General features: G+C 40.8%; 1 protein-coding gene across 1 annotated transcript in view; it reads right to left on the bottom strand.

Annotated features, from left to right (window-relative positions):
* MSH3 (mutS homolog 3) overlaps window positions 1–22,381 on the bottom strand; it is a 150,150-nt gene that overhangs the window by 728 nt on the left and 127,041 nt on the right. The window contains exons 21-23 of the mRNA XM_054178687.1: window positions 6,714–6,900; window positions 6,406–6,535; window positions 4,981–5,155 (exon numbers count right to left, since the gene is read on the bottom strand). Of these exons, the coding sequence (XP_054034662.1) occupies window positions 4,981–5,155; window positions 6,406–6,535; window positions 6,714–6,900 (492 nt within the window). The remainder of the gene's footprint in view (window positions 1–4,980; window positions 5,156–6,405; window positions 6,536–6,713; window positions 6,901–22,381) is intronic.

Here is a 22,381-nt window from a genome sequence, read left to right as displayed (position 1 = left end):
TTAAGCTGTACCAGGGGAAGTTTAGGCTCGAGATGAGGAGAAAGTTCTTCACCGAGCGAGTCATTCGTCATTGGAATGTGCTGCCCAGGGAGGTGGTGGAGTCGCCGTCCCTGGAGGTGTTCAAGAGGAGATTGGATGTGGCACTTGGTGCCATGGTCTGGTCATGAGGTCTGTGGTGACAGGTTGGACTCGATGATCATTGAGGTGTCTTCCAACCTTAGTGATACTGTGATACTGTGATCCCTCATAATTTATTTATTTAAATTTAAGAAGTACTCATAAGAGCTGTGACAAATAGTAACACAGTATTCAAAGTGGGTAACACACATTCCTGGTGACAAAAATGTCAAGACTGGATGGAATTCTACATTGGATTTTCTTAAATAATATCAAAAAGTGATTAATAAAAAAGGCAAGGCAGATGGCCTGTGGGTATTCTGACAGCACAGCACTGCTAGGAGGAGGTCTGAGTTTGACCCTCAAGAGCTAATAATTTCTATTTCCTACCATAAATATACCCATTTAAAAATTTGTTCATGTCTCCTTGGGGAAGAACAGATAAGTTAAACAGATTTTACCAAGGTTGGAAGAGACCTCAAAGATCATTGAGTCCAACCTGTCTCCACAGACCTCATGACTAGACCATGGTACTAAGTGCCACGTCCAATCTCCTCTTGAACACCTCCAGGGACGGTGATTCCACCACCTCCCTGGGCAGCACATTCCAATGATGAATGACTCTCTCAGTGAAGAACTTTCTCCTCACCTTGAGCCTAAATTTCCCCTGGTGCAGCTTGAGACTGTGTCCCCTTGTTCTGGTGCTGGTTGCTAGAGAGAAGAGACTGACCCCTTCCTGGCTACAACCACCTTCAGGTAGCTGTAGAGAGCAAGAAGATGAAAGCATAGAAAAGTACTCTGATATTTTGATTATGTCAAGGAAACAGGTGAAAAAAAAGAGACAGAAATATACAAAAGAAACTATTTCTACAAGGATATACAATAAGAAAACTAGGAAAATTAATAATTACAGAATACAGTAACTTATGCACTAAGAAACAGTTGTTTTTTTCAATTTTTTTTTTTTATTCTGATGATCTCTGGGTTCAGAGAGATGCATGAAATTTCTTCCAAAGTGCACACAAGAAATCTACAGTAATAACCTGAAGGAAGAACCTGATAAAAGCCTAATCCAGTGAATTAGCAATGGACGTGTGGTGGATGTCTTTTGTCCCTGATCCCCCAGATAGCACTGTCTCATTAAAAGGGGAGGAAAAAGTGCCAAATTGGCACAAGCCCTATGAGGAGAGGCTGAGGGAGCTGGGATTGTTTAGCCTGGAGAAGAGGAGGCTCAGGGGTGACCTCATTGCTCTCTAAAACTACCTGGAAGGTGGTTGTAGCCAGGAAGGGGTTGGTCTCTTCTCTCTAGCAACCAGCACCAGAACAAGGGAACACAGTCTCAAGCTGTGCCAGGGGAAGTTTAGGCTCAAGGTGAGGAGAAAGTTCTTCACCGAGTGAGTCATTCGTCATTGGAATGTGCTGCCCAGGGAGGTGGTGGAGTCACCATCCCTGGAGGTGTTCAAGAGGGGACTGCATGTGGCACTTAGTGCCATGGTCTAGTCATGAGGTCTGTGGTGACAGGTTGGACTTGATGATCTTTGAGTTCTCTTCCAACCTTGGTGATACTGTGAAATTTTAGAGGCTGCTCTGGCAAGTGGAGCTGCAGTATCAAAATTATCTATCCTCTACCAACCACTCCAAAAAACAAGTGCCTCCTCCTATTCTCCTTCCTCACTCTTTCCTTCTTCAGGTCTGTTCACATGTAACACCAGGAAATTGAACTTGCACGGTATTAGCTGGATAAATAATGATATTTCAACTAGGTCAGATCCCTGGCCTCTTTTGCAGCCATGTGAAAATTAGCCCTGGCAACACAGGGAAGAGGGCAGGGAGCACCCCTACCAGTAGCAGCCTGCAGGTGGTCTTGGGAAGCCTGCTCCAGCTGATCCTCCCAGGTTCATGTACTAGAGCAGCTCAGGTGGCAGCAGTGTGCAGCGCAGTGTTAGGGCACAGGGGCTTCCACCCTTAGTGCTAAGTTGGGGAAAAAGGACTTATCACAGCTTCAGGTCAAGTACAAATTCTCCTCCATTTTAAGAATACCCAAAGCTAAAATACAGATGGCAGCTTACATATTCTAGAGTTGATAATGGGACACAATTAAATCCCATAAATAAGACTGCCCTGCCAGTCCTCACTCTGCTCCTCTGCAGGCACTGTAAATCAATTGTAACTACATCATTGAATATCTTTTTTATTGCTTATGGCTTTTGTATGCAATTAACTCTCTTTTTAGGAGTGGAGACATGCTAGAACTGCATTTGTGCCCCGTCCAAGGAATATGCTAGCATGGTTTTCATAGAACAAAGGAGGACATACTGTATTATTTGACATCTAAATTGTATTACATAGTAACTCTGGCTTTCTAGCTCATACTTTCACCTTTCTGAACACTATTGTTTTCTTGATTTTAGAAGCCTACATATCCTGTAATGACAGAGTTGAGCTAGCAATTTGTTGGTTTACTTTTGGCAATTATGGGCTATTATTTCCATCTAGCATAAGCTACATTTATTTTTCCCTATAAACTGTCATGTATCATATATATTATCAGAATGCTTTTGTTTTCTTAAAGGGGAAGAAAAACTGGTGTCAAGTACTAAGCACCAATAAGTTTCAAATCGACTGCTTGTGCCTACAAATAATTAATACTTTCCTCAGATGAAATTATTCTGTCAGGATTAGTTGTGGCCATCAGACAACAAAGGCCTTGATTTTATTATATTCCTAAACAGCTATTTGAATTTTGCTGATGGGACTGCCACTGAAAATAATAACAACAAAATATTCAGTGTGAAGGAACATGAATATAGAACACATTTATATCTAGACTGTGTGCATAATGGTACAGGTTCTGTAAAGATGATGCTACCTGATTGTTATGGTTCAAGGCTGGATGCCTTTAAGAACTACAGAGAAGTCTTCCAGGAGGACTAGAAAGTCCAGAAGATGCACACCAGAAAGTGTAATCTTTTGTAATTTCATTCCCAGAATGCCTGTATCTTCCCTTTATAAGGGAACAGCACAAGCTGTCCAGCCCTTTCTCCTCTCTCTGCTCCTCTCCTGACACAGGCTCCCTGATCTCAGGTTTATAGGGTGCTGGTGGCAAGCAGAATTTTCAGCTGTATCAATCAGGTTTGGTACAGTAGGTGGGTGGAGGTGGTTGAGAGGTGCTGGGGGCGGGATGCATTTGAGGCCTGAGTTTTTGGCCTGGTTTGGAGGGAGGACGTGGAAAGCTTTGGCCTAAGGAGGTGAGGGTTTTTGAGAACTGTGGCTGAGGTGGACTATGGATTTCTGTATTTTGTATGTTTGTGTACTGTTGTATGGTATGTGGTTATGAATATTACTTCCATTCCAACTTCTAATTCTTTCCAATCTGGTGCAGAGCATTTTCTTTACTCCTTTGGGAAAGGGTGCAGAGGAGGTTGTAGCCAGGTGGGGGCTGGTCTCTTCTCCCAGGCAACCAGCACCAGAACAAGAGGACAGAGACTCAAGCTGTGCCAGGGGAGGTTTAGGCTGGATGCAAGGAAGAAATTCTTCCCAGAAAGAGAGATAGGCCATTGGAATGGGCTGCCCAGGGAGGTGGTGGAGTCACCATCACTGGAGGTGTTTAAGAGGGGACTGGATGAGGCACTTGGTGCCAAGGTTTAGTTGATTAGATGGTGTTGGGTGATAGGCTGGACTTGATGATCTCGAAGGTCTTTTCCAACCTGGTTAATCCTATTCTGTTCTATTCTAATTAAACTGAAGAAGCTGATACACATGGAAATTTTCATACCAGTCTAACATACAAGCTACAGATGCCCCTAATTAAAATGTGTTACCAGAAAAATATTTAAATCCCTACATTTCCAGTAAAAAATTTCAAAATTATTGTAAATATTTTTCAGTTGCCAGAATATCTGTGTTCTCCTCTATACTACAGGATGCAAATGCTATTTCAAGTTCCAAAATGAGTAATATACTTTCTAAATGGAACTTATTTCTATTTTCATTATTAATGGCAAGAAGTGGGTATTAGAAGATGACTGTATTTCAAATTAATCTTACTGAAAACAGCAAAAATATATTCCTGAAAAAATAAATTTGCTAGCACTTGCTGTCAGAAAATTAAAAATAGTGTATTCCTAATGTTACCTCAATGTGCAGTTATTTTTTCTCCAGTCTGTTTCCAGAGAGCACCAATTAACCACTGACATAGTAGTAACCCATAAAATCTAAAGCTCTGGTTGATGTGGATAGCACAATAAGGGCCACAAGGATGATCAGAGGGCTGGAGCACCTCTCCTATGAGGACAAACTGAAGGAATTGGGGCTGTTCAGTCTGGAGAAGAGAAGGCTCTGAAGTGACCTCATTGTGGCCTTCCAGTATCTGAAGGGGGCCTATAAGAAGGCTGGGGAGGGATTTCTCAGGCTATCAGGTAGTGATAGGACTAGGGGGAATGGAATGAAGCTGGCGGTGGGGAGATTCAGGCTGGATGCAAGAAGGAAGTTCTTCACAAGAGTGGTGAAGCCCTGGAATGGGTTGTCCAGGGAGGTGATTGGGGCCCCGTCCCTGGAGGTGTTTAAGAGCAGGCTGGATGAGGTTCTGGCCAGCCTGATCTAGTGTGGGGTGTCCTTGCCCATGGCAGGGGGGTTGGAACTAGATGATCCTTGTGGTCCTTTCCAACTCTGACTGATTCTATGACTTCCTAAATATTTTTTCCAAGTTTTGTCTCCCTGTATTTTCCCTGAAGGCCAGAAGGATACCTGAAGCAGCTCTTACAGCTCTTTTTAATGCACGTTGTGCGAAATGCTCTTCCATTCACAGCTGAATTATTACTGGAGGGGAGGAGGACAGGGAATCCCAAACCACAATTGTCTGACCTTTTCATATTCACCATTGTCTCCATCTCCTTTGATTTGTGAGCTGCCTTCTTCAAGATTTCCTCAGGAATATCTGCCAGTTTGGCAACATTTAGCCCATAACTCCTTGCAGAAACTCCTTTTGTTATTTGATAAAGAAAAGTGATAAATTCAGGATTCTCTTCATCTTCAGATCCTAAAAAAAAAAGCCAAAATAAAAAACTTTACTATGTTAATAAAATGTGGTAGACCAAAGACTGAAATAGCACAGATCTCATTAATGCTTATAAATATGTAAAGGGTGAGTGCCAAGAGGATGGAGCCAGGCTCTTCTTGGTGATGCCCAATGACAGGACAAAGGGCAATGAGTGGAAGTTGAGGCATAGGAAGTTCCATGTAAACATGAGGAAAAAAAATTTCCCTGTGAGGGTGACAGAACACTGGAACAGGCTGCCATGGGGGGCTGTGGAGTCTCCTTCTCTGGAGATATTCAAGACCTGCTTGGATGTGTTTCTGTGTGATCTGGTATAGGTGATCCTGCTCTGCCATGGGCGTTGGACTGGATGATCTTTTGAGGTCCTGTCCAGCCCCTAACATTCTGTGATTCATTATCACTCATGCTTCTTGCATGACTTATTCCATTGAAGAAATAATTTTTTAAAAAAAAGGTTTCCTTGAGACCACACATTCTTCCTGCCTATTGTGAGACTGAATAAGCAATATAGAAAGTTATGCACGGTATAGAAAGAGCAAACAGAGATTATTCCTCTGCCTCTTTTGATTCAGGAACTGAAATCATAAATTGAAGCTACATGTTTCAAAACAAACAAGAGGTGGTGGTTCTTCACACAAAGTAGTGTTACATTTTGGTGCTCCTTTGACACAGTAGGATGAAGATGCAAAAGGAACACATGGATATTCAGGGAAACCAGACAACCTTGTTGAAAAGAAATCCATTGAAGACACTAAATCTATCTCTTGAAGCAAAGAGAATTTGTTATTCCCTATATAGCAAATGTTTGCAGACAGTGAGATCTTTTAGAGAGAGTTGCCATATGTTTGATCCCTAATCCGTCCTCCTCCCTAATCCTTTGTATCTGGCTACTGTCAAAAGTTGGATACTGGGCTGGGTGAATCTTTTATGTGACATAGCTCAGGCATTGTTAAATTAAAGAGAAACAGAACAGAACAGAACAGAACAGGTTGGAAGAGACCTTCAAGATCATCGCGTCCAACCTATCAACCAATCCAACCCACCTAAACAACTAAACCATGGCACCAAGTGCCCCACAGCTGTTAAGTTTCCAGGCACCTCAGAATGTGTGCATAGACTCATAACTAGTATATTTGGATGTGTCTTTTTTATGTTGAGGTTTAAATAACACAATTTTACAATTTCTCCCTATTATCTACAGTGCCAGGAAGTCAGGCAAATTAATACCGTACCTTTTGGTTCAGCACTTTCCTCCTCATTCACCAAGAAAGCCATGTGGTAATTACCAACTTTTTCTGGATATACCTTCTGTAGCTCACAAACAGAAGGATAGTGAGTGACAAACAGTGTCAGTGACCCCACCTAAAATGATGAAACATACACATAATCAACATAGGATTTGTATTCTTTATCCACATCCCTTTGCTCTGAGTTCAGGCATGCCACATTTCTACAAGGAAAAACACCCCATGTCAAAGTCGGCCTACCTTAGAAGAGGCTGAAAGAGTACTCACAAGGATGAGTTAGACTGAACACTTACATCTTTAATAAAATGCTCAAGTGTAGCATAAGCAATAGCGATTCCATCATGTGTGCTAGTTCCTCTTCCTAATTCATCCAAAATCACTAGTGATCTGGAAGTTGCTTTTCTTATTATCTCAGCAGTGTCTGTCAGTTCTTCCATAAAAGTACTTCGACCTTTGTAAATGTTGTCTGCTGCACCCATTCTGCATTGGGATACAAACCAGATCAGTTTATTAAAATCAAATAAATGCCAGGTAATGCTGAAAAAAATCATGATATGAGACCAGTTGCTGCCCCAAACAGAGCAGACAACCCCAGGGTTCTGGTGGGTTGGAAACACTCCCTCCCCCAAAATTGCCAGACTAGCTCAGCTGAAAGCAAATGAAGTTATATTTACAAGCACAGTAAAATCTAGAAATATGAAATGCAATTAATATATACAAAATACACAATATTTCCATGTATTTACAATTTATGAACAACACAAGAACCCCCTGGACAAAACCAGGGTGTTACCACCAACTTCCCCCTCCCTGCTCCATTCCCCCACTCTATACAGGGCAAAAGAGAAAGAGAAGAGCAGAGAGTAGCTTGTTAGTACTTAGCCACAACAAAAACACAGCCAAGGTAAGCAGCAGCTAAGCAAAAGCACCAGCTAGTGTCTGCAAGAGCAAAAAAGCCAAAAAAAGTTAGCTTACATAACTAACTTTATGTTAGTTATTAGACCAATGGGATTATTTAGACTGTTTCATTAGTTTCCATTTTACAGCCTGTGGTGGCTTTAGCACAATCCAATGGTAATTCATTTACATTCTACCATTTTTCTACTCAATCTGTGGAACATTTTCACAGACATCAGCCTAAAACTACCACAAGGGTGAACATTCAGTTCACAGAACAAGCTACTGCTTAGGGAGCAAAAGCAACAGCAGGGCATGGTGAAGATATAAGGGTACTCTGAAAGAATGAAAGGTCCAGAAGGAACTACACATGTACCATTAAACAAGGGCTTGGATCACAGGATGTTATGGGTTGGAAGGGACCTCTGGAGATCATCAAATCAAAAACCCCTGCCAGAGCAGGACCACAGAATCTAGTGCATGTTGCACAGGAATGCATCCAGACGGGTCTGAAAGTCTCTAGAGAAAACAATTCCACAATCTCTCTGGGGAGCCTCTTCCAGTGCTCTGTGACCCTTAAAGTAAAAAAGTTCTTCCTCATGTTGAGGTGGAACTTCCTGTGCTGTAGTTTACATTCACTGCCCATTGTTCTGTCACAGGGTGCAACTGAGAAGAGCCTGTCCCTTCCATCTTGACACCCAGCCCTCAGGATATTTATAAACATTTATTAAGTCCCGTCTCAGTCTTGAAGGTCTCTTCCAACCTGGTCCGGTCCATTCCATTCCATTCCATTCCATTCCATTCCATTCCATTCCATTCCATTCCATTCCATTCCATTCCATTCCATTCCATTCCATTCCATTCCATTCCATTCCATTCTCCAGACTAAACACCCCTAGGTCTCTCAGTTTTTCCTGAAAAGGCAGTGCTCTAGTCCCTTAACCATCCTTGCAGCTCTCTGTTGGACTCTCTCAAGTAGATCCCTGTCCCTCCCAAACTGGACAGCCCCAAAATGATATGGTATTCCAGGTGAGGTCTCACTAGGGCAGAGTAGGAGAGGAGAAACTCTTTCAATCTGCTGGACACGATCCTCTAAATGCACCCCAGGATGCAAATGCTATTTCAAGTTCCAAAATGAGTAATATACTTTCTAAATGGCCCATTGCTGTCCTATGGATAACTATTCCACAGAGCTGCTCTCCCACAGATTACCTCCCTACCTGTACTGGTGCAGTATATTATTCCTACCCAGGTGCAGGACTCTGCACTTATCCTTGTTGAACCTCATTAGGTTCTCTTTGCCTAGCTCTCCAGTTTGTCCAAGTCTCACTGAATGCATGCATTTCCCAAGACAACAGAGTGCATTTACTGTATGGGCATCAGGGGAAGGTTAGACTGTAGGGACAGCAGAGGATTTTTCTGAGCCATTGCTAATCTAGTTCCAATGCAAGTCTCAGCATCCTGTGTCAAATACAGGAACTGTGTGAAAAAAGAATAGTTGGACAAGTGGGTATTTCTTGTCATGCAATTCTTCCACATTGAGAAAGAGTGCAAGGCAGCTCTTCCCTTGAGAGGTACCCTGGAAATTCACATCAGTCATTTCACAAAAAAGATTCCAGCAAAGGCAGATATGATTTTTTTTTTTGTTTAATTCAACTATCTAATTTGTATCTGGATTTTTAAAATGTGGATTTCTTTTGTTGTCATTTTGGTTTTTTTAAGGCTAATAAAACCTGAAAGTAACAAATATTAGCACGCAGAGATAGAGTGGAGTATGATGTGACCAGATACTGAAGTTAGTTCCTTCAGGTAGTAACAAAACAACAATTATTTCTCCTAATTACACAGGAACATAATAGTACTACCATGCTTAAACATGACATGAAAAGAAATATTTCTCCCCTGATCCTTTTGCACAATTGTGCTTGAACTTACTGGCCTCCATGTAGGTGGGCTTCTCCTCTGCTCTACATGCATATAAATGCACACAAGCAGAGACATTCCCTCATGTCTCAAACAAGTCTTTTAGCAGTGTTTCAGAATTATGCAACCTCCAATATTTAAATTCTATCTCAAACCGTGAAATTGCAGTTTTCATCTCAGAAACTTCTTGGCAATGCCTGGGGTTTTTTCCCCTCTTCTCCTGCAGCCCTCTTTACTCAGTCAATGTGCTTTCTACCTTGAAGAAAAGAACATTCCCTTTTCCATATATGCTGTTCAATTGCACTAGTCATATCACAAGATCACTTCTGAGATAGGTTATTACTAGCAAGCCGCTGAGTAGGGTTGTAAAAGGATAGTTACACACAAGTCACAATGACTGAAGGAAAACTGACTCATGGGTTTAGCATATTACATTTTCAAATCCAAGAGCAGGCCACAACAGTATTTAAAGCCAATCAAAACCTCTAAAGAGAATCCCAGTATAGCTTGCTTCCTCTCAGTCTTTCTCTGCATATGTTTCTAATTCTATTACTTACAGAAACACAAGTAAGATAATTATCCTTTTACGAGGATCTTATGATTGTGAAGAGTAAGTGACTACCAGTGCCAAAACCTAGCAGGTTGGACCCAGTACAACTACCATCTCATGATACTCTCTGGTACATGCCCTGCCAGTTTGGTATGGTGACATGCATAACTTCACAATATGCAAATCATCAAATAAAAATGAAGCTATTTTATTTGGAGATGGTCATTGTGCTACATGAGCCAACTGAGTGTTTTTACTTCCTCGAGTATGTGTGTACATAAACATGCAGTAGAGGTGTGCTCCCACACACTTCAGAAGAAAGGTGATTTTGCACAACACCTAATTAATCTTCATGTGAATTTGACTGATTTAAACATATAATTCAGGATATTAAGGTGCTGTGAAGTTAACATTTTATTAAGCCACTTACCACTGTAATAATTTGAAATGTTAGCTTAAGTACTATGAACATAGTACTGAAGTATTTCTCACAATGCCCCAAACCCTCCCCCTGCTCAACCCCTTCCCTACTTTCATTCCATCACCAAGTACTACTGTAAAATAAGCAATCCCCTTTTACTGCAGTTTTGCACAGATTACTGAGAACAATATCACTTACATCTGCCTTTAACACTTAACTACAAATGAAGTCACCAGAACGACAAATACTTTTAACGTCCAAATAATCTCTGGCTCCATAGTGGGCAATTTTAAACTTAGTTTCTGGCCCTAGGATTACTTTTTTTCCTATTTTATGATTTTATTTGGATTTTTATTACAGAGACAGCATCTAGCAGGCTGTCTATTCAGCACCTATGATGACTGCACTTTGATTTCTCAGTTCTATTTTTGCCTTGTATTGCATCATTTCCACAGAGCCCTCAGAATCATTTAGTCACTTTGTATCTCATTGGCATTCACAAAAATAATTTTCAGAACTTCCTCCTCACTAAGCACCCAGGATACAAACACAAATCAGTACTATATTTCTCTTGTTAATAACAGCTGAAAAAGAAGCCTCCCTTTTTCTTAAGACACTCAAATCTCACTCAAGCTTATCCACATTTTTCCAAAACAAAAAAAGAAAAAAAAAAGTGGAATAGAATAGAATAACAAACTAGAATAAACCAGGTTGGAAGAGGCCTTCAAGATCATCACATCCAACCCATCATCCAACACCACCTAATCAACTAAACCATGCAACCAAGCTCATGTTCAGCCTACTATCAACCAGTACCTTCAGCTCCCTCTCTGCCGGGCTGCTCTCCAGCCACTCTGACCCCAGCCTGTAGCACTGCATGGGATTGTTTTGGCCAATGTGTAGAACCCAGCACTTAGATGTGTTAAATCTCCTGCCTGTGGACTCTGCCTGTCTATGCAGCCTGTCAAGGTCCCTCTGCAGAGTTCTCCTACCCTCTAACAGATCAATACCTGCCCCCAGCTTGGTGTCAGCTGCAAACTTACTGATGATGGACTCAATACCCTTGTCCACATCATCAATAAAGATAGTGAACAGGACTGGGCCCAAAACTCATGAATAAATAAGCTGACTTTGAGTACTTTCTGAGATGATTTCTGGCTCCAGTTCTGATCCATGGGAAGACAAACCATATCTGGAAACCTGGCAAAAGCATTGTGTAGAGACTCTCTACTAATTAGGTTTATTCTTATAGGCACTGGGCTTCATTTCTCCAGTATTTTAGATGAACTTTTAAAGTCAAGTGCATGGCTTTAAAATTACAGTGAAAAATCTTAAATTTCATTCTAGGATTTTAAGTATTTTACAAAGTAGGAATTAATAAATAGCAGCAAGATTTTGACAGCTGCAGGAAAATAAGGCTGTAGGAAAAGGCTTTGCAGTCTTGTTTTCTAGGATTTATTCTGTGCTATGTAGGTGGCTTTTTTTCTTGCCACTGCAAGCTCTTGGGCTGTTTGGTCATCTTCAGAAGCAGCATGAGGAATTCACATTAACATAAAAGAATAATAAAATACCTGTGGTGCACACAGTGCTCTTAATTTTATAACCAAACCAACTTAGCAGCATGTTGGATGACTTCTTTGGAAAGGTAGCATAGAAAACTAGAAGCTTCTGAATTTCAGATTAACTTTTGTGCTTGGGCAATTAGATTTCCCCTCCCCCCCACCGCCTTCTGCCATACTGGGACAATTTCTGGTTTAACCTACATGTCATCACTTTCTCCCCTGTACTGCTAGCATAAGGCAGCTGCCATGGGGACCATTTCTGCTCCAAAATAATGTCTTGAGTTATTCTGTTGTTCTTATGCCACTGCTAGTCATCAAGTCCTCTTGGTTTTCATTAAGACACTTTGGGGGTTTGAGTGGAATAATAACAGGATGCTTAGAGAAGGAGCTCCAAGAAGGGCTCATTGGCCTCAATTTCATTTTCCTCCTTCCCCACAAATTTTTAATGCATGACTGTCAAAGCCCTCAGACATATCTAACTGATCAAAAACTTAAAAGCACTAGATATCCAGGTAATCTTCAGGGGTGCACAGTTTGGAATTAACAGTTCATGCCTGTTGAAAGCAAGTTTGAATGGACACTGAATACACAAAAATTCTTGAGATGCAAGGGAAAAAGAGCTATGGTATTTAATTGTTGTGGTTTGTGAGTGGTGTCAGATTGTATCACTCAAAAAAAATTCCCAGCATTTATAGAGTCTTGCAGGGCAATATATAACAGGATACCTTTTAGAGTGATGGACCCTTGCACTGAAAAAGATGAGTGCTCTGCATTGACGCAGGAGAGCAGATTAAATATGCAGACACTTGAATGCACAGAATAAGAAAATCAGTACTTCTTTTTTTCTCTAAAGAGTCAGGTACAGGTTAAGCAAATAGTGCCAGCTGGTTTACATGAAACTAACTTCTGCTGCATATCATCTAACTTATCCTCAGAATTAACCTGTGGAAGTGCTGCCTCTCTGGCTTTTCTTTGGAGGCTGTAGACAGGAGCAAATCCCCTACTGAAAGGAGATAATGCCTTCTTTATTTTTTTTTTCTTTACATAATAAATATTTTGACCATTATAAAATGAAGAGCTCTCAATTTTTAAAACAATTGGTTGGCTGTCAAAGAGACATATTAACAAGTGGTTTCCAGCCAGGCTGCATTTGCTGAGAAGTGATGGATCTCTTGCCAGCACTGAAGAGGCACTCTCCACATCGTACTTCTGCACACGCTCCTTGTGGGCAGAATACTATAGGAAGAAGTTTAATGTTTTAGTATATAAAAACACTTAAGAGGCAACCTACATTACAGTGTAAATTCAGAGCAAATGAATCTTGTAGAAGTTTACAGGGATTTATTCCAGCTGGTTTAAACTTTAAGAAAACTAATTGTTTAAGCAATTGGGTGTTTTGACTGCACAACCTTATTGTATCAGGAATAATATAGAATGTTGTTACAGACCAGTGCCTGGGTGTGTATTAACTATTACTTTTATAGATTGAGTCACACAGTTATGCAAAGTTGTTTCTGGGATAATATTGCTTATCATGTGAGCTAAAAAAGAACAACCAGGTGTGATTCTTCTAGTACCAAGGATAGAGGCAGAAAGAACTTTACCTGTTTTCAAAAGATGGTATTTAAGAGGTTTCAGGCTGGGGTCAGAGTGGCTGGAGAGCAGCCAGGCAGTGAGGGACCTGGGGGTACTGGTTGATGGTAGGCTGAACATCAGCCTGCAGTGTGCTCAGGCAGCCAGGAGGGCCAATGGCATCCTGGCCTGTATCAGGAACAGTGTGGCCAGCAGGAGCAGGGAAGTCATTGTGCCCCTGCACTCAGCACTGGTTAGGCCACACCTTGAGTCCTGTGTCCACTTCTGGGCTCCTCAGTTTAGGAAAGATGTTGAGTTGCTGGAACATGTCCAGGGAAGGGCAACAAAGCTGGGGAGGGGTTTGGAGTACAAGCCCTACAAGGAGAGGCTGAGGGAGCTGGGGTTGCTTAGCCTGGAGAAGAGGAGGCTCAGGGGAGACCTTATTGCTCTCTACAACTACCTGAAGGGAAGTTGTAGCCAGGTGGGGGTTGGTCTCTTCTTCCAGGCAGCCAGCACCAGAACAAGAGAACACAGTCTCAAGCTGCACGAGGGGAGGTTTAGGCTGGATGTTAGGAAGAAGTTCTTCATAGAAAGAGTGATTGGTCATTGGAATGTGCTGCCTAGGGAGGTGGTAGAGTCACCACCACTGGAAGTGCCTAAGAAGAGACTGGATGGGGTACTTAGCGACATGGTTTAGTTATAGAATACATAGAATACATAGAATAGAATACATAGAATAAACCAGGTTGGAAGAGACCTTCAAGATCATCGCGTCCAACCCATCAACCAATCCAACACCGCCCAAGCAACTAACCCACAGCACCAAGCACCCTGTCAAGTCTTCTCCTAAAAACCTCCAGTGATGGCGACTCCACCAGCTCCCCAGGCAGCCCATTTCAATGTGCAATCACTCTTTCTGTATAGAACTTATTAGATAGTGTTGGGTGATAGGTTGGACTTGATGATCTCAAAGGTTAATTCTGTATTCTGTAAAAGAAAATTACTCTCTTCTCAGAGAATATCTTAAATGTAAGGTGTAGAACACTGCTCTCTGAAAACCTCCAACAAAAACACTTCTGTGACTCAAAGAGAACAATGATGAAAACACAAATAAAATAAATTCATAGTGTGATTTTACAATTCACCTCACTCCCTCACTTACAAAACCTCTCAAAATGTCATTTCAAAGATCACTGTATTTGAACAGAAGTCATTTAAATTAAAATAACCAGTTTATAGAAAGGATTCGAGGGGCTTTTGCCTTACAGCATATCCTTTTTCTTGTGTGCGATTGTTTTCCACAATGCCTTTTTGATCAACACTGTATAGGTAGCATTTTTAAATAATATCTCATAACAACTGTTCTGTGTCTTTTTCACTTTTTGCATAAAACACACCTTCCAGCTGAAGTTTCATGTAGCGCCGGCAGAAAACAAGCGGTCACAAAACTGTGATTATTAACTCAAAATGATGTTTATGAGAAGAAAAAAACTCGATATTGATCCTGACTTGAATGGAAGAACACAGAGCAGTTTCATTCCCCCACTTAAGATAAATCTCCCATTGAACGGGGTTACTGACTGTTGAGTAGACACCTAGCAAACAACACTTACTGAAAACAACTCATGGGACACACTTGTCCCAGAGGGGGAAAAGGATCCTGGGACAGGAATTGGCAGGGCTCATTGATAAGGCTTTAAATTAGATTTGAAGGGGGAAGGGGTTCATAGTCTCCTGCTGGCCTGTGACAAACAGAGGGGCAGCTCACCAGAGGCAGAGGGATGGAGAGCTAGTAAGGGCTCTCAACTTGCTGCCCTGAGGCATGAGAGTGGTGAAGCCCTGGAATGGGTTGTCCAGGGAGGTGGTTGGGGTGCCATCCCTGGAGTTGTTTAAGAGCAGGCTGGATGAGGCTCTGGCCAGCCTGGTCTAGTGTGGGGTGTCCCTGCCAATGGCAGGGGGGTTGGAACTAGATGATCCTTGTGGTCCCTTCCAACCCTGACTGATACTATGATACTGAGACTTCACAGGCTGAAGAAAAATAACAACAATAATGAAATCAAAAGTAGCTTGCAAACTGGACTGCCAAGAAAAAGAAAACAAGCATGACTAGTGCATGATCTCTCCTACTGTGGTCCAAAGAATCCCAACACCTTTATCAAGAAGAGTCACTCAGGTTTTTTCCTGCAGAAGTGACTTGAAATCCTGTCCATTTCAGAAACACTCAGGATACTGATGAGAATTTCAAAGTGGTTAGTATAAAACTAGTCCAATTTGGGTATTGTAACTTCTGGCTACTTTTCACGTAAAATTAAAATTTATCTAGCAGTTTTTTAGAAGACAGCATCCACAAATCTGTAACAGTTCACTGGCAAGAAACTAATGCTTCACACTCCCCCACAGAATACTGTAAAGTCATTTACTTCGTTTCCATCAAGCTCTTAATGACTAAAACCAAAAACTGACAATAAGAATAATAATTTACTGAAACTGCTAATAAAGAGATTTTTCAACAGCCCTCTTATTCAAAGTATGACAGAAAGCACAGTCATCAGGTTGGTTTTGCATGATTAAGTGCAACATATAAGAGGTAGATGTGTGCAAAGTTATGTGGATGACAACGACAGAGAATCAGAAGATGCTCAGTGATACTAACCTATTTACATACAACATGCACACACGTGCTCAACCATTTCTACAACAGCTTCTTTCCAAATTTAAAATGAGGAGGCTCAGGGAAGATCTTACTGCTGTCTGCAACTACCTGAAGGGAGGTTGTAGCCAGGAGGGGGTTGATCTCTTCTCCCAGGCAACCAGCACCAGAACAGGAGGACACAGTCTCAAGCTGTGCCAGGGGAAGTTTAGGTTTGAGGTGAGGAGAAAGTTCTTCACTGAGGGAGTTGTTCATCATTGGAATGTGCTGCCCAGGGAGGTGGGGGGTGTAACCATCCCTGGAGGTGTTGAAGAGGGGATTGGACATGGCACTTGGTGCCATGGTTTAGTCATGAGGTCAGCGGCTACAGGTTGGACTTGGTGATCTTTGAGGTCTCTTCCAACCTTGGTGATTCTGTGATGTTACCCAGTTTAGAAGAGCAGTTGCTGAAAAGCCTGACAGAAGGCTTTACACATTAAACTCATAAGATTTTGTTTTGTAAACGATGTATGACACTCACAGTCTCTCAGAAATTAAAAAAAACAACAACAGCAAATCATCAACTACTAAAAACCCAAACAAAAGTAAAACCTAAGACTTTGCATTATCCTGTAAAGAAAAGGATGTCCAAAGCAATTTTAGTACTCAGTCTCATACTGGGTGCTCCCTTTCCACCACCCCCACCCCCATATCACTAGGTAATTTAAATAGGGAGAACAAGCAATTACTTAAATCCTCATTACCATATAGACCTGGCCAACAGAGGCCTGCTGCACAAATGAGCACCCCAGTATATTGAAATATATCTAATAGGATTAGCTTTGAGGATGTGAACTGCATTGATTTTTTGCTGAAAGCCAGAGGAAAGAAAAACATCCGTGGACTGCAGTGAACATTCAATATTTTATCAGCTTCACAATGACTGACAGAACAGGTAGGACTGAGTTCAGAGGACACAATACCAGTCTACTCACAGTCACTAAGTGACAAGAAGTTACCAATATTCTCTCATTCTTAATGCTTCAGAAGGCAAAAGAAATTCTGGTTTCCTCCCTAAACCTTGAGTTACATTAGATAGTGAAAAACACTTGAAAAACTTGTTTTCTGAAATTCAGCAGATACCCTCAGTAACACCAGAACTCGTTAAAAATGCTTGTTATCTCACACAGAACTCCTTAAAAATGCTTGTTATCTCACACAGGGCAAACACATCACTCACTGTTAAAATAAACCAGCATACTTCTTGTCAATTCTACAATTTGCTGAATTGGAGTGACTTGAGACTTAGTTCCACTTTCTCTATCCCTCATTACATACAACCCTACAGCAGCTGGCTGTCAGGATGTAAGAGCTGAGCTCTCAGAGCAGCGAGCTGCCTGGTAGCATGTGGGGATTGAAGAAGTAGCAGAACAACGACATAATAGCAACAAATTCCACATTCAAAGATGCAAAAGGTACTGCACACCTAATGTATTGATGGATTCTTTTCCACAGGTCCATCAGCTTCTACATTTATTAAAACACAGAACAAACCATTTCTTTTCCTTGCCCTCCGTGGGAAAGCTATGATTTGTTCCTGCACAGAGCCAAACTGAGGTTTCTATTGCAGCTTTACCTTCTGGCGGAGAGATCTGCCAGTGTATACTAGAAGGCCAGTACTAAATGAAGTTTATGAAGGCTCCATTAAGCAACTGAAGCTCCCAACACATGCTTTTCCTCTTGATTTCTCTGCAGGATACCATTAACACTGTATTAAAGGTTATTGATGGTCAAGAGAAAGAAAATTTTGCTGCAGAATAAATTATAAACATAGATGTTCAAATCAGAGTGTTTATTTGCAAGCCATCAATATTAGCCTGAAGAAGCTGAAAAAATGAAGACAAAGGGATAAAACAACCCTAAAATATGCATACACTTACTACTCTTGGATTCCAGTGAGGGAACTCAAGGTAATTAAGTTAATGTGCCTATATAGCTGAAGGATTGAGGCCACGGGGGATTAAAAAGCAGAAACTATAGCAACAGACTACGGACAATAGCTGAAGCATTCAGTATAAGTGAACTTTTCCCCTCTAAACCTGTGGACACTACAGAAAATCCAATTCAAATTGTGATAGGTTAGATCATAGTATGGAAGAGTTTTAGAAAGGCAAATACTTCTTGATGCAAGAGTTTCAACCTTACTATAAAATAACTGGTCAGCCTCACAGGCAAATTTTCTCTACCTCTCCAATATACTATTACAGGGAAAGCCTTTTAATACTTTTCAGGAATATAAATAACTGTCTTTTATTGACTTAAATGAATTTTCAAGCTTGATGTAAACCCCTGAAAACAAAAAGTTGTTTGCATTTGTAGATTTTATCAAATGCTACTTACATAAACCAAAGGCTGTTTTGTTAACCAGTATATTATTACATGTACATGCAGTATGACTTAACACTGCAGATGCATGTTACTGTGAAATTAATGGACACAAAACTAAATTAGCTACAAATACATGCACAGCATAGGTTAATTTCTACAATCAGATAGAGTTACAGTTCAAATGCACTATGCATCCAAGACATAACTTTTCCAGACAAACAGAACAAAATTACTTCCAGTTTAACAACACTAACCAAGTTTTAGTTATTCTCTTCTTTTACATCTTCTCTTGATAAACAAAATAGGTGCAATGAATTTAATACCCAGCCCTTTTTCCCCCATGAAAGCTGGGAATAATTTGCCCCAGAGGTGTAATTACATGACTGTAAGAATGGAAAGCTTAAGTAATTTTTGTTGTTCTGGCAATAACACAAATACAATTAAGGAAGAACAAAATGAAACAAATTACTGTGCCATAAAGAAGTAATATTTCTGAAAATTACTTCTGGCTTTTTGATATCTAACAAGTTCTGTTCCACTGTCTTTGTTGCCTTACAGAGCAATAGAAATACCACTTGTTTAGCATACAAGTATTTAATATTCTCATGTGGACTTGACAGTCACTTGGGAATGCTTTTTAGGAATGCTTCCCTGCACAACACATATATTAATGTGTTTGGCAAAACCAGTAAGCGTTACAGTGTAGAAAAAGTACCTTTGGTTTTAAATTTTGTAGCCCTTATTTTTTCAGAATCAAACTGCACAGGCAAATTGAGATAATATAAATGCAAAACCAGTTAAAGGACAGAAATTGAAACAATGATTTTTCAGGTATGCGTAATTAAAAAAACCAAAACCCAAAAACACACAATCAACCCAAGAAACCAAAACTAGCAAACAAAAACAAACCCAAAACACATGAAACACACACACACACAAACACCACACAAAAAAAATAGGCATCAGCTGAAGCTCTTGCCAAAACCAACTAATGTACAGACAAGTAGCTCTGCTGAGATGAACTCCTCCACAGTTTCTATTCAGCACTCAATCTCCTGGTGATTTCTGTGTTACACAGGACGCCTCCAGACTGCACTGCCAAACACTGCTGTCACCTCAAGACTAGAATTTCATAGCCTAGATTTTTATGATAAAGGTAATGAAGAAACTGACTAGCTGAATCTTCATGCCAGGTTTTGAGATTTAACTGATAACTCTAGGACAGACAGGAAGACTAATCTTTGAAATCTAATCTTTGAAATTCGACCCTTTAAGTCTCAAAGAAATCAATAAAGCTTAATCAAGCAAAAAACGGAAGCAAGAGATTTTTTTAGTTTGGTAAATTGGTCTTTTGACCAGTTAAGAACAACAAAGTTTGCATGTGATACATAAATGAGAGGCTGCCCATTTTTCTGGCATAATACTGAAGAATTTGTCATAAAAGACAGTAACTCGTTACTGTGAGTGCACAAAACCTATGCCAATCCAAGCCAACGATGTGACTAATTTCAGAGTTTGTGTCCAGCGCACGAATTCCAAAAGAGGCACAGAAACCCAGAAAGGGTAATTATGCAGTAACTTCAAGGAATGATTTTTCAGTAGATTAAAAAAACTCATTATATAATCTCCCATGCAAAAATTCCAAATATAGCATATTTTGTTTAAGATTTAGTACAAAATAAAAATCAATGCAGACCTCTCAAAGAGACGAAAAATATAACCATCATACCCTACTCATAGAATAAAGGATTAACAATAAGATGTGACAGGTCTACTTAAGACATAAAAGCTCTGCAAGCCTTTCCAGCACACTAGTAACCATTTTTAAATCTCATCAGCATGCTGTCCCCCACCCCCACCCCCACCCCCCCCCAGCAATCAAGGTTAAATGCACAGCATGGCTTTGGATGAAGGATGTCTGATTCTGTATCGTTTAGTGAAATCACTGTGTAGGAAGAGACTTCTGCCCAAATGTTTGCAAGTGTTAACACAGTAATTGCTTCCCATCATGATTTTTAATTGTACTATATGTACATTTTATCCAGTTAAGGCACAAAACCCCAGTTTGTCTACAGAGAAAGTAGTGAGCTTTGTCTAGCAGCTTCTTTCAGCTCCACACACACACTCTTGAAAAAAAAAAAATCTAATACGAGTTTGTCAAGTTGTCAAAGTTAAATAGCTGTTAAAGTATTTAGGGAGGTAACATCCATAATATATCTATTGTAAGACTCAACTTTTTTTGAATGTCAATTCCACCACTTAGTGATCAGACAATCAGACGTGCTGAATGAGATGCACAGAAGAAAGCATTATAGCATGTTTGATGCACAGCCTTTAAAGAAATGTGAATTAATAAGGGCTGAGTTCTCTTCAGCTTTTCACTTCACTTTTCAGAAATCTTCCATACCTAAATGATTCTCTAAGGTATAACAGCATTTTTTCCCCAGATTACTTTATCTTCTATACCCTGCCAAAACGAGGTGAGCTTCAGGGACCTGAAAACAATGTCCAATATTCCTAAAGGTCCTCTGGATTAATCATGAATATTTGCTACGCCTAGTCACAGTTCTGCCTTTGTATATATATATTCATAGCAACAAAGCTGTATTTCTACACAGGAGAGTAAGATGTCAGTCAGAATGACCCCAGTTTGTTTTTCCACCTCAGCAGAGGAATAGCCACGCTCTGCTGTGCACAGTAAGAACCTGACAGAAAGGTCGTATTACATGCACTCTCCTGACTCCTCTGCACCTCAAATTTGTGCCCTGCAGCTGGTTGACATGCCATTTACAACACAAGGCCTTGTGCCTTCCTAGAGCAAGGAAAACAAAAAGCAGAAACAAAAAAAGCAGGGTACTTCAGTGGGAAAAAACCTCCCACACACATCCTGCAGAAGCACAGACACCTGTAATGCTTTCAGGTGTAATGTGAGACAGGCCAAGGGCTCTGTGATTCCCACATTCTTGCACAAGCCTTCAGAGGCACAGCCACCTTCCCTTACTTTCTGGCCCATAAATTCTCTTTCAGGTAACAAGACTCAGAGCAGAGAAATAATAAAGATGACAGGACTGATGACAGCTGTTTTAACTCATACAAGAAGCATTACTTTGAGATACCTAAATGCCCTTTCCTCTTCTATCTTCATGGACCCGATTGCACATGACTGACATAGGTCTTTCTGTTCACAGGATGGAAATGAAGGCGCCAGTCACATCAGTCAAACAGGCATTCAGTGCTTTTTTTGATATAACATCAAGCTCTCTCCCATGTGAGTGTGCAACACTCACAAACTTAAGTGGAGTGGGCCAGATCCCAGCTTTGCAGATTTCAGGATCAGTTAAAATACCACCTGAGCAGTAGCAGAGCCAGCATTGACCAGCAGCAAGGGAAGTACAGCCACCAGCTGGCAGAACAGCATGATGCATTGAGCTGCCCTCTTAGGACTCTGTGCTGAAATGTCTTGGCCTTTAAAGCAGCTTCCTACTGACAAAAAGAGACTTAATCGCATCAGTGTCACCATTGCTAAGCCAGGCATACATAATGTCACTTCTTCTTTAAATTAATAATACAAGTTGACTGGCTGACTTGTACAAAGAATTGAAAATATGCATGGTCCACTTTGTTCAAAGAACTAAGAAGATAGAAGGAGCTTACTTTCCTTGCATCTATTCTGTTTGTTAGAATGGAAAAATGGATTAACTGGGTAGACACTACTGGGGTGCACCTAAGACAGAGTGCCACACTATCACTAGAAAGCAGGCTCAACTGGGATAAAAAAAGCCATTCTTTGGTGATGTGCTAGTCTGGGACTGATGGGTGGTGCCTTGCATACTGTCAGCATGCCTGAGCCATGCATGTGCCTATGCTGTCATTTCAAGGACAGACATAGCCTGTTCTTAGCTGGTTTGCTAGACTCTAGAAAGACTAGGCAGGTGACAGGGTGAGTAGAGAGTCCCCTGAACCGTGTCACTAGATGCAACATCTGTGAAGAAATACTGGATACTTACATGAGTAGTCCC

Source organism: Dryobates pubescens, chromosome Z (genome assembly GCF_014839835.1).
Source record: "Dryobates pubescens isolate bDryPub1 chromosome Z, bDryPub1.pri, whole genome shotgun sequence".
In the NCBI taxonomy this organism is placed as follows: Eukaryota; Metazoa; Chordata; class Aves; order Piciformes; family Picidae; genus Dryobates; species Dryobates pubescens.
Note: the sequence above shows the minus strand (reverse complement) of the source record. Positions and strands in the feature narration are given on the sequence as shown.